This window comes from Sinocyclocheilus rhinocerous, unplaced genomic scaffold (genome assembly GCF_001515625.1).
Source record: "Sinocyclocheilus rhinocerous isolate Xijiao unplaced genomic scaffold, SAMN03320098_v1.1 scaffold926, whole genome shotgun sequence".
In the NCBI taxonomy this organism is placed as follows: Eukaryota; Metazoa; Chordata; class Actinopteri; order Cypriniformes; family Cyprinidae; genus Sinocyclocheilus; species Sinocyclocheilus rhinocerous.
This window is the reverse complement of record NW_015648536.1, coordinates 432935-450017: the sequence shown is the minus strand read 5'-3', so window position 1 is coordinate 450017 and position 17083 is coordinate 432935. Positions and strand designations below refer to the sequence as shown.

The 17083-nt window shown below is 36.3% G+C and overlaps 1 protein-coding gene across 1 annotated transcript; it reads right to left on the bottom strand.

Moving 5' to 3' along the window:
* Window positions 1-5012: 5012 nt before the first annotated feature.
* LOC107709832 (tetraspanin-15-like) lies at window positions 5013-14124 on the bottom strand. The gene is made up of 8 exons (XM_016514457.1): window positions 13789-14124; window positions 11213-11398; window positions 11004-11078; window positions 10822-10917; window positions 9799-9915; window positions 8150-8200; window positions 7626-7742; window positions 5013-6310 (listed from the first exon to the last, which is right to left on the bottom strand). The coding sequence occupies exons 1-8, from the start codon at window positions 13873-13875 to the stop codon at window positions 5984-5986; spliced, it is 1056 nt and encodes a 351-aa protein (XP_016369943.1). The 5' UTR covers window positions 13876-14124; the 3' UTR covers window positions 5013-5983.
* Window positions 14125-17083: the final 2959 nt, after the last annotated feature.

The window sequence follows — 17083 nt, the reverse complement described above, 5'->3', positions numbered from 1 at the left end:
TGAACATGTTAGAGAATTAATCTGTAACCCTCTCCCAGTTAATCAGCCCTCATACACAGACACACCCACTCATGCCAACACATCCACAAAGTGTGAGTCAATGCTATGGACTGGTGACAAGGTCGATAAGTAGATAACTGGGACTCAGGCAAATGGACCATTGAGAGCTGTGTTAAGGGATATTACTGACTCACTGTGCACTCCCATGTCCACACCTGTTCATTTAACTGACTATTCACTCCGCAAGGAAGGGTATCCCTACATAAATCCTAACATTTTAAATAGGTTGTGTCAGAATGATGGAAAAAGTCGAGTCATACACTGACTTTCATTAAGTCTTTTGTTTGAGTTGGCCATATTCAATCGCAATGCGAAAACTGCTGATAATACTGAGGGACCTTATATATGAATGCTTAGATAGGTGTCGTATTCCTATATGTTGATGGGGATCAGCTGAGAGTCAGCTGATGCGAGCCTGACTAACGGGACCTGCCAGAACTAACGCTACGCTTGATATTTAAAACATGGATATTTTAAGAATATATTTATCATCACATTCTTAGTCAACTAATGTTGGCTACAAAAATCTCATAACTGGCAATACCTACCCAATTGTTCTTCTTTTTTTTTTTTGCTCTGTGACTCCGTGATTTGTGTGGGATACACAATTTTGTGGTCTCAAGCTATTTTTGTCTTTTTTTTTCATGAACACAAATGACAGGATAATGTCAGGATATGTGCTTTGACATATATTGACTACTAAGAAAAATCCAATTTATAGCAGATGTTGAACTGAGTGCACAAACTCAATGCTCTGTGTCCATCAAAGCACACACACACACACACACACACACAATCAATAACAAACAGAGACTCAAGATAACTTGTGTTACTCACAATTCGTTGGTTGATGACCTCATCCTTCGGGATTCAGGCTTTGCGATTCCTGCTGACCCGGACTAATCTTGTTAATAAATTATCTACATATGCTCTGTGTCCATCAAAGCACACACACACACACACACACACACACAATCAATAACAAACAGAGACTCAAGATAACTTGTGTTACTCACAATTCGTTGGTTGATGACCTCATCCTTCGGGATTCAGGCTTTGCGATTCCTGCTGACCCGGACTAATCTTGTTAATAAAAGAATTATCTACATAAAGAAGACCTGTTATGGTCATTTCATAGTCTTTGGGCTGTAGAAAGCTTGTCGATTAACACCTATTTGGAACCTTTAACTCATAAATTAAACATAATTTGGAAACAAAATCTCAACAGACTGCAGGAACCAAAAAAAAAAGAAAGAAAAGCCACACATAAGCTGTTCTTCTACACATATGGTTTGATTGCAACTACAATTATTTGGGCACTGTAATCAAACAAATGTGTTAATTCTACTGCATTAAAAACCAAATATCAAAGCAAGTGACATCTGAGTTTTTCTCAGATCTAACACCACTTTTATGAACCCATTTTTGCAATTAATTTTAACCAAATTATTTTAATAATGGACATGAATCAAGTTGCCCTCCAGTGCACACAGATGTCCTGACAGAGGAACAACAGATGTAACACATTAATTCTGGATATTACATATTCCAAATCAGAAAGTGTGCAAATATAATTTTTAACTTAAGAAATGTCTGTATTCAAATTTTTATTGTAAAATGTCTTACAACATAACATAAAGTATTGCTTGGTGACACGGAAAACTGGGTGCTTTCCCTAGTGAAAAATAAATATACTTAAATGTATTTGGAATACATTTATTTAATGCTACGTATACTACAAATACATTTACATATGTATGTACTTAATAGAAATACTTTGCAATTGTACTTTTAGTATACTAAACTGGTATACTTAAAGTCTGCTAAATTGGAACAACTAATTTTGTGCTTAATGCACTTCAATTGTGTGGCTGAAGTCCAACTACACTTTAAATATCTTGCATTTAAACACTGATATTATTCAAAAATGATACAGTCCTCCTCAGTAGTGATATTAAAACACATTTTAGGCTTAATATTAAGAAATGTGCATTGTGCACAAGTAGTACTCCAAATAAAGTTTAATTATAATTATTATATCAGTAAGTCTCGAGCGATATGTCAGTAAATGTTAATAGATTTGAACTATACTTAGTATGAAATAAATGTATTTTAATTATATTACTTTTTCACTAGGGTTGGCTTCTCTTCTATTTTCAGAGAAAAAAAATACAAATTTGATGAACTGACAAATTGTGTCAAAATCGGAAATTACTGGATCAACGTCTTGTTTTTTAAACTGTTGTATAAACGCAATAAATGTTCAGTACACTTGATTTTGCTGATATACAGCAGCCTGTGAGATATTTCATTAATATAACTCTCAATGTCACTCTTTCATCATTCACATGAGGTCCTTACTGACAATCCATCAGGGACACATTCCATAACTGCCAGCAGAACCTCACTCATCATTCAACAGACAGCTCTCAATCATCTGTGCAAACAGAATATTTCCAGAAGAAATGGCATGTTGATGCATATGAAAAGCCATTTTCTTTCTGAGGACAGAATCCACTCTTGCATTCTTGCATTGCATTCGTGTGAGTAATCAGTGACACTCAATGATATTCATTGGCGAGATTGGATTCATTCTGCTGTCCCGAGCATGGCAGTCCCTGTCTGATTCGTTCGGTGATAACACCATATGGGTTTTTGTCAGAAGATAATGAGATGAGGTGAGTAGGTGTGCATTACCTCAGGGATAATGGGAAGGCAAGGCGCAGTGCATAGCTATTACACTTCCAGTAAACTTCAGAAGAATGAATGCCAGCACACCAATGTCTGAAATGTAAAATGAAAACATTAACAATTTGGATGTCGTTTGCACCAACTTATTATAAATTCTGCATTGATTGATTCCAATATTTTGACCTTAAAGATGAAGGTTTCTATAACACCTTACAGTTGTGCAGGTTATGCAAAAACAAGAAAATTGGCTAGTCTATGGAGAATTGGAGGGCACAGGTGCTAGAAAACCAACACTGTAATTTTGAACCTATTTTCTATCATTTACAGTTCAAATTGTACCCTTATTATCTTGTTAGGTTCATTTAACCTCTTTTTTGCACATTGCTTTTTGCTCTTGCACATATTAAAAGTTCTGGGTACAGAATGATAGATGATAAAAAAATGGGCTTATTTATTTATTAATTTTTTTAGCAACAAAACAAGCAACTGAATGCCCTGCAGCTTTTTAATGTGTTCTCTTGACGTTTAAGGTGTTTATTTCAAAGACGCCAGTCTTAGGTCAACACTGATATGTTTTCATCCAGATTTAACAAAACCTCCAACTCCCTGTTGTAGAGAAAACACTTTTCTCCACACAGTCCCCACAGAGATAGATGCACTGGGTTCATTACTTAGATAAGAGACACAGCATTTTAAGCTGCAGCCGGAATGAGCCATATTCCCCCTCTATTAGACACAAACAAACAGCTCTGGCCTTTTAATATTGTATTACACTTTCAGAGAAGCAGCATAATAATGTGAAAATGTTGATACTTGAGTCAGTAACTGTCCACCAATAAGCACAATTGCATAACATTAAATGTCAATTCGAACAACATCAAAACCTTGGGGAGGGGAAAAAACTATATTTTTCTCTATACTGCGATCAAACTTGATCTTTTCGCCCTTGCTGGCTCACTGCATTGCCTCACTATTAAAGCAATAGTTCACCCAAAAATGAAAAATTGCTGAAAATACACTCACCCTCGGGTCATCCAAGATGTAGATGATTTTGTTTTTTTAGCTGAACAAGTTTTGAGAAATTTAGCATTACTGGATCCTCTGCAGTGAATGGGTGCTGTCAGAACGTGATGTAAAATTTCCCTTGAGTGCAAGTAAATTTGTATTTTTGGGTGAACTATTCCTTCACGAGTACATCAGTAAATAACCAGGTTCTCTAGCTTCTTCTCAAGAACTTCAATACTGGGATTTTACTCTCTTCTCATTTCCAGATGCCAGACGGGGGAAAAAAAACATCTACTCAAGCATTGACAATTCATCTGCAATGCACCACTTGATCTCCTAGCCTTATCCTCTTTTGATGCACTCATCCATCTGACAAAACCAAGAACCCATTCTTGTGCCTCCCTCAAGCCAGCAATTGTTAATTACTGTTATTAATGCTGTTATTATTATCATAATTACGCCAGTGTGGATGCATTTTGTGCCCTGCTTTCAGCGCACGAAGTGTTATTTTCAGTGCTGCAGTTCATTTCCTCCCATTGAGACACCGGCTATAATTATTCCACATGCAACCTCTTGATGGCCATCACCATGAGGAGGAAAGTGGCGTGAGCAGTGAGGAAATAATGGGAGAGAGCTTGAAGATAGATTGCTCTGCATAGGAATTAATGTGAGTGATGTGTTATGATGATGCTCAGAAAGCAGCATCAGTTCTCGCTTTAATATGCCAAGTTGCTATCAGAGTCCTTAAATGCAATTTTGAGTTCTTTGGGAAGATACATTAGCCTTATAGAGTCATCTATACAATTGCCAGAACCACTGGGACGTCATTATGCAACATTCACTCTCCAGAACAACTAAAAAAAGTGTGATTATGCACTAGAAAACGGCTCATGCATTCAAGAGTTCAGGCAGCCAGTTTCCAAGAATCCACAAGCACAGCTCCTTAGAAGTTTTCACAGCTCCACTTATCACTCTACTAAAAGGCTTGAGAGACTTCGGGGCTTTATTCAACAATGCAGAATAAACCAGAGAGACATACTTAAAAGGTTAATTCAAGCAAAATTTATTGAAAGTCACATTAATGTTACTACAAAACCAGAGCTACATTAGCTGGAGCGCAGCAGTCCATCTTTAGCAACATCCTGAAAAGGGTCTATTAGCAAAGAGGTGCGATTGTGAGGTATTTCTAAATGACTACTGACAACTAAAAGGCAGGTTTTAATGGCAGACAGTTGTAATTATGACAACATTCATGCTAAAAGTTTTTTTTTTTTTTCATCTTCCCAAACAGTAATAAAGATGAAACTTGAACTACACATTTAAAACAGAGGTTTACAACAGCTAAAAGTTAATTATGAACATTACTTAAAGACAAATGAAATTTCAAGTAGTGGTCAAGGCCAGGTTTCCCTTCATTTTAAAAAATCCTACCAACAAATTACCTGCAAATTAATGTGGCTATTGTAGAATAGCCTGAGGTACTCAGGGAAAAAGCTTCTGTTGTACTTAAGGCAACACTTTAATAAATAATAATTTCATTGGTACTTATTAGCATTAAGAATGTCTGCATTACACAAACCTCAAGCTTTTTAAAAGAGAAAGCAGATCCATAATAATCCCAAATGTTCCTTTTTTCTTGGAAAGTTGGGCTCATGACAATAGTGTAATGTAAAAACAATTAAAATGTGCATATAAAAGTTTTTAGAAACAATGCATCTACTAGAGATGAACGTCCAGCTTCATCTGCCAGTCACAACATTGACAATCTTTGACGAATTCCAAAGCTACCAATTTCCCTGAAGTCATCGTAATATAAGCCTAAATTTTGCATTAAAATCACAAAAAAAAACATTAAAAAAAATCGATTGCCAACAATTAATTCATAGAGTCCTCTCTATGCACCTTATGAACTATTATATATAACAAAATGACTAATAAAACAAACTCCCTTAATCCCATAAGACACAGAATGAACTAAAATGGTGAAAAACAATTGACTGTGTAAACTGTTCTTAAAAGTTTGATAAATACAAGCAGGTGGAGATCTCCTACCTTGATTCCATCTATTATCAAACCTCTCCTTTTTTCATGCCTAAAAAACCTTTTTACCAACATGTAGTGCAACTAACTCACTTTATCTTAACACACAGTGTGAACTTTTTATATACAAATCACAATTAAAAAAAATAAAAATAAATAAGATGCAGCCTCTTTTTCTTTGTGGTTCTTAAGCTCGATTGTCCACTTCATCCATTCCCATACCTGATTCTGCTATTTGGTTCTTCAGGTGTGAATGTGTAAAGGATATTTTGGGCTGTTCTTGTTCCAGGTCAAAAGGGATGGGGTTTGGAGCCCAGGTGTCAGGCTCTGCTACAGGAACAGGCAGGTAGCCTCCGTCACGAGGTAGACACATACACCATCCAGCACCCGAGAGGTCCAGTTGGCTGTACTTGAAACCGGCACGTTTCAGGATCTTAAAGTCCACCATGTCTTCAGACTCACTCATCTCCACCAAAAGATTCCAGAAGACACAGCTCAGGAGAATACCAAGAAGCTAAAAGAAACATTAAAGGAACATTAACACATGTGAAGTGTCAAGAGATGTTTTTTTGGAGATAAAGTGCAAAAAAGTCACCAAATAAATAAATACTCTGCCATTCAAAAGTTTGGGGTAAGTATTTTTTTTAAAGAAATTAATACTTTTATTCAGCAAGGACACATTAAATTGATGAAAAGTACAAGTTACACAAGATTTCTATTTCAAATGAATGATGTTCTTTTGAACTTCCTATCCATCAAAGAATCCTGACAAAAAAGTTGTGATTTTCACAAAATATTAAGCAGAGCTACTGTAATAAACTTTCATAATAATAAGACATTTTGAGCACCAACTCAGCATATTAGAAAGATTTCTGAAGGATCATGTGACACTGAAGACTGGAGTAATGATGCTGAAAATTCAGCTCTGCAATCACAGGAATAAACTACATTTTGAAATATATTAAAATAGAAACAGGTACGTTCAATTGTAAAAATATTTCTCTCTAATACCGTTGTATTTTGATCAAATAAATGCAGCCTTTTTAAGAGATTTTCTTAAACAAAAAATTCAAACACTGACCCCAAAAAGTGTATTCTAATATATTCATAAATAATATATTCGTAAATTCTAATACATTCATAAATATTCACATAATTCTAATCTAAACTATTTTCAAAGCAGAGTCACAGATCCAAATCTATACATTTCACTTGTCATTTATAAAGACAAAACCTTGATTCACGTAAAGCATATGATAAAATATGAAGTAATACTGTGCATAAACAGAAGCAGATCATTAATCCAACCATACTTTGATTTACTAGACTGGATCTTTGTTACACACTCCATCATATTTGTGCAAGAGGACTGTTCCTCTGCTCTAATTAGAGGATTAATGCATTAATGGAGGAATGTGCCAGCATGGCCATGTGGCTGTATTTAATGGGACCTCTTCCCTCAACTCAGCAGACAGAAAAAGAGAGAGACAGATAAGCAGGCTAGTTATTTTGTAAAAACGTTTCAAAGTTTGTGCTTTAGCAAGACTGGGCAGCAGCTTCTCCGTGAGTCATTCACCCCTCATTGGGCATTTGCATCTGGTCAGTGCAGATGCCCATTTTCTATAATTTATTGTTTGCCAGAGGATTCTCTAATGAGGGAAGAGTCAAACAGAATAGGTAGTAGGCAATCAAAATGGAAATGTGGAATGCCAGGGGAGATATAAAGAGCAAAGAGGGAAAAGTACATGATGAAGAGATGCATATATTTCAGGATAGGATGATATAAATAATAAACAGTAAACACAAGAAGGAAAAGATGATCATAAAACCTGTGGTAGTCCAACCGCACAGCAAATTCCAATAGTAGCTCCAATGTTGTCCCCCATCCACAGGTTCACAGCATGGATACAGCCACGCACATGAATTATGCCATCTAAAGTTTCACGCTGTAATACAGAAGAGAGAAAGAAATCAAATTCGGTACAGGTGGCAGGTAATGCTCTGATTTTATGACGGAAACAAGGTTAAAATATCACAACTAGAGTCCATCGTAATGGCATAATAGATGTGGTGCTTGTAATGGCTCTGATGTTATTTGCTTGGTTTTTATCTATGGAACAAACAACTGAATGATGCCACCATTACAGATGATTGCACTTGAAATGGCTATTGGAGGTTTTTGTTTTCCTGTCACAGCTTCTCCTTTAAAGATAATCTCAAGTGTCAAAGTCCGCCAAATGATTCTCTCTAAATGCATCGCTGGATATGAGAGCGAGTATTATGTAAAATGACGCAAGTGATGGCTGGTTGCAGGCCATTGTGAGAATGTGGACTTCAGAGAGCTCCATTTTACCTGCTGGTTGAGAGTTCTGTAGCCGCAGAGTGTGTTCACAACTTCTCCGACCTGAAAGAAATAAACACACAGGACTCATTAGTAAAATTTGTTTTTGAAAACTTTTCAAGTGTCATTTGGTCAATGTGATGCTGTTGGTGCAGAAGAGTGTTGGCTAACTTTAAATGTTGTGTTCTGATGACCTTTGACCCTTAAAATGTATTTCATATTTCAGAATCCCATGTGGAATTCCAGCACACACTTATAAGCATGTTGATGTAACCTTTAAAGTAGATGGAATCTGTAATAGGACTGATGAGCAGGGAGCCCACCTAATCAGATTACAAATAGACTGTAAACCTGCCTGCTCCCAAAAGCCTGCTCCAATTCCTCTTATACATTTCATACCATGTAACATTCTACCTCAGCTTTCCAAAAAGAAAAAAAAAATGGATGCCATGTTATGAGATGATGTGAACTGAAATAGATGGAGAATGCATTCAGTATTAAGAGTAAAGGGTGAAGAAAGTGATTTTTGGTACCCAAATGGATGATACATTAGAAAGTTCTACAGATTTTCACAGAATTTTAAAGGGATAGCTCACCCAAAAACTGAAAATTCTGTCATTAATTAGTAATTACTTACCCTTATGTCATTCCAAACCCATAAGACCTTCATTCATCTTTGTAACACAAATTAAGATACTTTTGATGAAATTCGGGTGCCTTCTGAGCCTGCATAGACAGCAACACAACTGAGACGTTCAAGGCCCAGAAAGGTAGTTAGGACATTGTTTAATTAGTCCACGTATAGTTTATTCCACCATAATTTTACGAAGCTCTCGGATTTCATCAATCTTAATTTGTGTTCCGAAGACGAACATAGGTCTTACGGGTTTGGAATGACATGGGGGTGAGCAATTAATGACAGAATTTTCATTTTTGAGTGAACTATCCTTATGCTTTCAGCAACCAATAAAACATAGTACACCCTTTTAACACATTTTACTGTGTTTGTATGAAGATTTTCTCTCAAAACCTGGGCAGAAAAATGCTACAAATTCAGCAGATTACTGAATGTCTGCACCTATCTTGTGCTATTAGGATTGCAGTTGATAAGGAAACATCTGAAGTCAAATATCTGAAACACAGATTCATGATCTGAAGCCTTGATCATGTTGGCAGTCTTTGATTCTTAGCCTGAAAAGGCCTGTGCTCTCTCACTGCAGTGAGCTATCATACCAAAAGGAGAACCGTGCATTAGAGCCCAATCAACATTTATTAACTCAGAGAGAGAGAGAGAGAAAGAGAGAGGGGCACTCATAAACAGTAGAGCAGACTCTATGCAGTGCAGGGCAGGCAAATTAAATTCTCTCCGTCATGATGCACTCTCCACTGACTCATGGGGAACAGCATTTACTAGAAAGCTCTCTAAACCCACCAGAAAAAAGCTCAGAAATCAGCTCCCTGTACTCGCAGACCTGTGGGTCAGACTGCTTCCATTGCAAAACGAAAAAAAAACCACATTCTTTTCAGCAAGAAAAGATTACCGGCGAATTCATGAAAAACGGCCTGTGATGCAGGCTTTTCTCATCAGACTACCATGTACAGGGGCGACGTATGCGCTGATTAATGTATCATGACTGGGAGAAGCGCACGGAATGACTAACACTTTGACGGATGCAGCAGGTGTAGGGAACACCGCAGGCCAAAGGACTCGTGCCATTGCAGAAGTGGTACTGGTTTACTTCCCAATCCTTGTACTCATCTCCTCCACAACAAGAAAACTGAAAAGACAAAGCGAGATTGTGATAAAAAAGCAGCCTAAAATGGGAATTTTAATTATAATTTGAGTGATACTTTCTTCTTAACATGAATAATAATGATAATGATAATAATAAATATGACTATGCAGTATTTTTTATATAATAATAATTATTGCAAAATATTCAAAATATAAATATATAATACACTACCATACCATGTTTGGGGTCGGTAAGAATTTGTTTTTGTCTCATGCTCACCAAGGCTGCATTTGTTTAAAAAATACAGTAAAATCAGTAATATTGTGAAATATGATTACAATTTAAAATAACTCAATTTATATATATATATTTATATATATATATATATATATAAAGTGTAATTTATTTCTGTGATGGCAAAGCTGAATTTTCAGCAGCCATTACTTCAGTCTTCAGTGTCACAATGATCTTTCAGAAATCATTTTAATATGCTGATTTGGTGCTCAAGAAACATTTCATATTATTGTTGAAAACGGTTGTGCTGCTTAATTTAAAAAAAATGTATATACATTTTTTCAAGATTCTTCAAAAACAGAAAGAACAGAATTTTATTTAAAATGCAATTAAAGACATTATTGTCTTTACTGTTACTTTAGATCAATTTAATGTGTCCTTATTGAGTAAAATTATTTTTGCCATATTAAAATGTGTAGAAAGCTGGAATACAGAACCATTCAAAACTTTTGAGCATTTATGTGCCTGTGTTATGAGAAAACTGACATTTTTGTGCATGAATGAGACAATAATAATTATTTGGTTTGTCAAAATAATTGACAAACTATATTTTTCTGCCTGAAAGATGGAAATTATTTATGGCTGATTGACGTAGACCATATTAGCGTGGGTGTATAATTCACTTAGATTCCAGTAATAAAATTGGTAAACAACCTTCTCTTGCACGTAGTCCAATATGTTTTTGAAGTCCAGGTCATCATAGTAGTGCTTGATTCCTTCTCGTATACTGTTCTGAAACAATTTGATTGTCTAAAGACAAAGAAAAATTAAACTCATTAACAACAGACCATGCAACTCAACAGTGCCTCTGCTCTCAATGTTTCTTTACGTCTCACCGTCTTTTCAAAGATCAGGGCAATGATGAGGGCAAGAGCCTGGAGAGCCAGCAGAACACACAGCACACACAGGAACTGCACAAAGAGTTTACTTTAAGTCACAGCACAAAAAAATCCACCAGTAACATGGTAGAAGACGATCTTTCCTGAATAATCACACATACACACACACACACACACACATATATGACCAGACAAGCAACACTCACCATGTGCAGCAGAGTCTTGTTATCCCTGAGGGATCCCACCATACCCATCACAGACACAGTGAACATGACGAGACCCAGCAGTATGAGGACCACAGCAGGAGCCAAAAACACCCCCTCCAGGGTCCGATTCTTCTGCCTCTCCACTTCTGCATACACTCCGATACAGAGCACGCACAGACCGAGCAACTAAGGGGACAGGGGCAGACCTGGTAAAACATGTCTACAAGTCACATCAGCTTACATAATTTCATAACATTACATTTACATGATTAAATCAGAAATGCAGCAAAGATATAAAGTTAAAATCAATGTTTCAATGCACAACCAAGTCATGCAGATCAGTCATCTGATGTAAAATCAAACAATGAATCATTTGTGTTCCTCACATTAATCGATATAAGACGAAAGACGTAATTCTTAGAGTGCTGAGCTAAAACGCACAACTAATGTAAATGAAATGACGCAAATCATAAAGAAGATTGATGTAGCCGTTTTAATACCAATTTGTATCCTAACAAAAGACTATATTAGCACACAGCATACTAATTGAAACCACTTCATTCGCAATTTTCTTCCCTGAATGTTCTTCCTGGAAGGTTAATTTAATCAATCTTGTTGGATGATTAACTTTGTCATCTGTCAATTTCAGATTCCAGACATCTTCAGTTATTTTCTGTTCACTGATAAATGGCGGTGATTTTTTAAAAATAAAATGAGATTTAAGACCAATTCTAAATAAAAAGGTGTCCTTTTATTATTGCTTGGAAATAATGCTGCACATTTCTTTGTGAAATTGAAATATGTCAAATAACAAAACTAAATTGAAATTTTAAAACAAACCCCAAACTAAATAAATAACACAAATAAAAGAAATCTCTTCATATAAAAAAACGAAGGCTTTGTCTGTGCTCTTTCCATTTAAAATTAGAGGCAACCACTGCATTTTAATCACGATCCAAACAAAGGTGCTGCATATATGCAGTATGAGCAGTTTTTATTTAAATTAGAACGCATAATTTCAAAATCTGAAGCAAAAAAAGAATGGTCTGACTTTAGCTTTGTGGAACTATACTACATAAAACATCTGCACGAAATACAAACAGCAGATGGGCTGAATGAAAATGCAAATTCACTCTGACAGCAAACAGAAAACAAAATACCATATACACTTTTCTAAAGACAGTCAGTTCTCCCGAGAGATACATTCATATAAACTCCTACCTCCAACTGTATCGCGATTTGTTTAATATCACAACCGATTTAAATTGTCACATATTTGTATCGATTTTCAACCGGCTTGGGGTGTATTGTTACACCCCTAATTTTGAAGAATGTTGGTGACCAAACTGTTTCGGTTACTATTGACTTCCAGTGTATTTTTTCTTTCGGTTTTGGTGTCCAACATCCTTCAAAATATCTTCTTCATAGTCATACAGGTTTGGAATGACACGAGGGTGAGAAAATTTGTATTTTTGAGTAGACTGCTCCTTTAAGAGTAGAGAAGGGGAAGAGAAAAGATGATTTGAAGAGTATCCTGAGAGACTTTTCTGCTTGTATCATCATGTTCCAAAAACCCTAATAGTCAAGATACTCCCATAAGGCACTGACTTATTGCATTTCCTACGAGAAAACAGAACAGTCAAGCAGAACACTGTTTCTTGTTGAAATAAAATAAACAAATCCTAATAGTTGGTGGTTATTAAGCAAAAGATCACTGCAAAAAAATACAGTAATAAAACTAAAATAGTTTAATTAGATAATTTTTTTAAATGTCCCCCAAAAAACGGGGGTGCGGGTTCCTCTCTCTTTAAAAGCAGTGTCGGTGGAAGAGTATATCTGAATGTGTTATGTACACATGTAATTACCTTAAATGTGCAGTACATTTTTTATACATTTTTGCCATAATCTATCACTATCCCTTTACATTAAGATATGATTATATGATTATTTTATTATTAAAATAGGCAGAATACATTTAAATATTCAGTGTTGGCCAACAAATGTCCAATATTTTCTTGATATATAAATAAAAAAATTTAAAAAGTCCCAATAGCCAATGAAGTTTGCATCCCCAATGGACAGTTCTATATACAATCTATAGATATATATTCTATACAGGTAATGAGGATGATGAAGAAAAAAAATAAACAGACCATGTCCAAGTCTATATAATTTCAATATTATAGTCTCCGACAATTTTCAGGAACCATATAAAAACAAATCAATGTAAATACAGAATCCCTTCACTGTCATCAGTACCATGTGACACATTTACAGAAACAACAACGTCCTGCGCCTTTAAATCTCTCAGCGACGCGTCTATTGCTTTTACTGAGACATAAAGCTCATCTGTGAAATTTTAAAGCGAAACTAGAACGTAATCTCTAAACGATCCGGTAAATGCGGTCAAAGTTACCATGATATTTATTAATACTGCCTATACGTTCAACACAAACACATAAGCGTATTCATTCAGGGCGAGTGTGTACTGTACAGTATGTGTATGTGTGCGCGTGTTTATGTGAGGGAGAAACAAAGCAACGCTAGAACAGCTTTCATTTTAAACGTACACTTACCGAGAACAGCATTGAATAGACATTTAGAGAGAATTTAACGAAATAATAGAAGTGAACGGTTTTTCTCCATTCTTCGTAAGACGGCATGGTGACAGCATTAATTGGTTTCAGTTAGCCTGAGATTTCCATGTATTCAGATGTTAGCCGTTGCCGCTAAGACTCAATGAGCCTTTGTTCTTAGAGAGACAACAGTCTGTTTTAAAGAGCCTAAGACCCGTCTGAATGCATAATGAACACTTCCAAAAAAATTTCAGCTTAGCTGTCGACTCCTATGAATTGTTTTGAAAAGCACATCAGCAGCTGCAAGGTGTAACTCTTATCCCAATAACTACTTCCGTCCCGCCGAACAACGTGCTGGACAAACCTTTTAAAGGGCCAGCACAGACAGACAGATAGATAGATAGATAGATAGATAGATAGATCTAAGTACTTGTTGTTCACTTCTTATGGCATTATATCTGTGGTTCACAGGAAATCCTTATTTTTCCATTGACATACACAGCTTGCTCACAGACATTGATTATCTCTCAGGTAGCTTGTGGTTGTAATTATACTTTTCAAAAATCTTCACAGTCCTGCCTAAACTCCCAGCCTTTCACTGCATGGCAAACAATCTATTTAAAACACATTTAGAGTATTAGCCTCTGCCATATCATTGACATGTTTATTGACTCATGGCTGAATGAATTATATTACTGCACTCTTATTAAGTGTGTAATATTCAGTGTTATGGCATTTTTTTATTGTAAAGTAACAGGTGCAATATGGCATAGGTTTGCACCATGAAGGATATAATGGATAAATTAATGGCACATATTTACATATATCCTTTACATCTCTTCTGTTTCAATCATTGATAATGAAATGAGCAGAAAGAACAACTTACACAAATGAAAATAACTTCAGCAATGCCTGTCATGAACCACTGAAAAGTAGAAAAGTATTTAACTTTACACCTTGGTCAGGTTAGACAGTGTATTGAATAAATTTTTTTTCTGAAAGGCATTTTATCAGCTATACAATCAATATATTGTTACTGTGCAACAAACCTGCCATTCCACATTCTATTAAATTTAGTTCACTGTTGCAACACTGGATAGATGGACAATAATAAACAAACCACATCTTCATTTTTATTTGAAGTATTGAATTGCTTTGCACACATGTCTAGATGTATTGAGAGACACTGAGCTTATAGGAATTGGGATATTTTTTAAGCTGAATGAAGGTCCTCCAGCATTGGGCAGATTGTAGCTCTTCTCTTTTTCTCTCAAGGTACATTAAACGTGACCCATGCGGATGACAGTTGGTGTGTGAAATTAAATTTCTGATTTCTTTCTTGTCGACAATTAGTGGTCAGCCAAATCTTGATTTGTTCAGCAGAGCTCCTTGCCAGAGGATATTATGTTGCTATGATCAAAAGGTAGAGTACACACAAGACTGACAAAAGGCGAGAGTATTAAAAGGATTGCCAAGCTTTAGGAGTGATCCAATTTCCTCAAGATAATCTTGACCGGTTTAATAAAAGAAAATATCTTATACAATCCACAAACCTATAATAATGCAAAAAAAACTATTAAGGAAATGAAAATATGCCCATATGTGTAGGTGAAATTAGATGTCTGCAGCCCAGATGCTGTCATGATACATGGTTAATTAACACTGATGAGTTGCCACAGCACATCACAATTACATGATTCTCTAAGTCCCACAGAGGTTCTTGGAGGAATCTGCAATTCATGTAATGCATGTGATGCTCTTTCCAACCCTCCTAAACCCACTGAATTGATTATCATAAAAGAGGTCCACAACAACATAATTTGCATGCCTGCGGAGTCCTTTTGTTGAGTTTTTTTACACAAGAAGAAAACAAACTAACTCTAATAGTGAAAAGAAGATAGCACCATAAATCTTTTCTCAATTGTGTGATTATCTAAAGGGGTTTATTTTAAATCATTACAGAGCTGCTGAAACCAGTCGATTCGAATGCAGAAAGAAACAAGGCAATTAACAACACCTCACAGCAAAAACAGAATATGTAAAAAAAAGTGTCTTTTATAACCCCCCCCCCCCCATAAAAACAAGCATAAATGCCTATAGCAATGCAGTGTTGGTTGAAGGAGTGATTCACTAAAATGCTGAAAAATTGCTCTGTAAAGGGCAGTTCCCTGGGCTTACTCTGAATCATAGCATCAAAACATCCCTTGTTACATGGACACATACGCTTGAATAATGTGTGCATTCTGTATGCTGAATGATGACAGGAAAATTATGCCCAAAAGAATGAGAACACCCTGTACAAAGCAAGCAATGTCCATAATTTGAAAGGCCTTCACAAAGCCTTTGCCCAGAACCCCATGAAAAACCTTTAGGATAAAATGGAACAGCATGTCAGGCTGCATGACACAACGTCAGGGTTTGGCCTGATGGTTCTGCGTCTTGTTGAACATATAAAACATGCCCTAAAAAAATAAAATAATAATCCCTTCCTTTGCAGCCATAACAGCTTACAGTCTTCTGGGAAGGCTTGCTACTAAATGTTGGAACATGGATGTAGGGATGTGTGCCCATTTAGAGCATCAGTGAGGTACGCCACTGACGTTGGGCAAATGTTGGCTTGCAGTTAGTGTTCCAACTGACTCTGAGGCTGCCCAAATACAACTTATCAGAAAAATAATAACAATTATATTTACCCTACAGCATTGTCTTAACCGACTGACAGATTGAGCTCAAATTTAACGCGAACTGAGACAGAACCACCAGGTGGGGACCGTGAGCTTTTACTGAATTACTTGTGTCAAATTGAAATGAGTTGGGATAAGTAAGTAAGTGGTTTAATGTGAAAAGGAACTTGCAAAAAGCGTCATACCAAATAATTGACATCGTTATCAAACTTGAAGTCTCATATTAGCATATTCTGTCCAACCTGAAAGAACCACGCAGTATCTTCCAACTTGAATATACAAGGTGCGCTGTGAATTAATCATATTTCATAGCCCAATCAAAAGAATGCAACTGATTTCCAATGACACGCGCCGCCAAACATCATCTTCCGACCTGCGTGGCACACCTGGCGCGTTCTGAATCTGAATATGCAGATTACCTACTCATATTTCGTACTAAACAAAAAACAGAACTGCAGTTGAAAGGACGAGTCCCTTCGTTTTCCTCTAAGAAGCGCCTGTTCACAGCATCCGCTCGTGTGTGCGCGCGACTTCTCATTTGGCACGCGCTGCGCAATTGGCAGTGACGCTCAGAGGAGAGAGGTGCGTGTAACCGAGAGCTAAAATTGGTT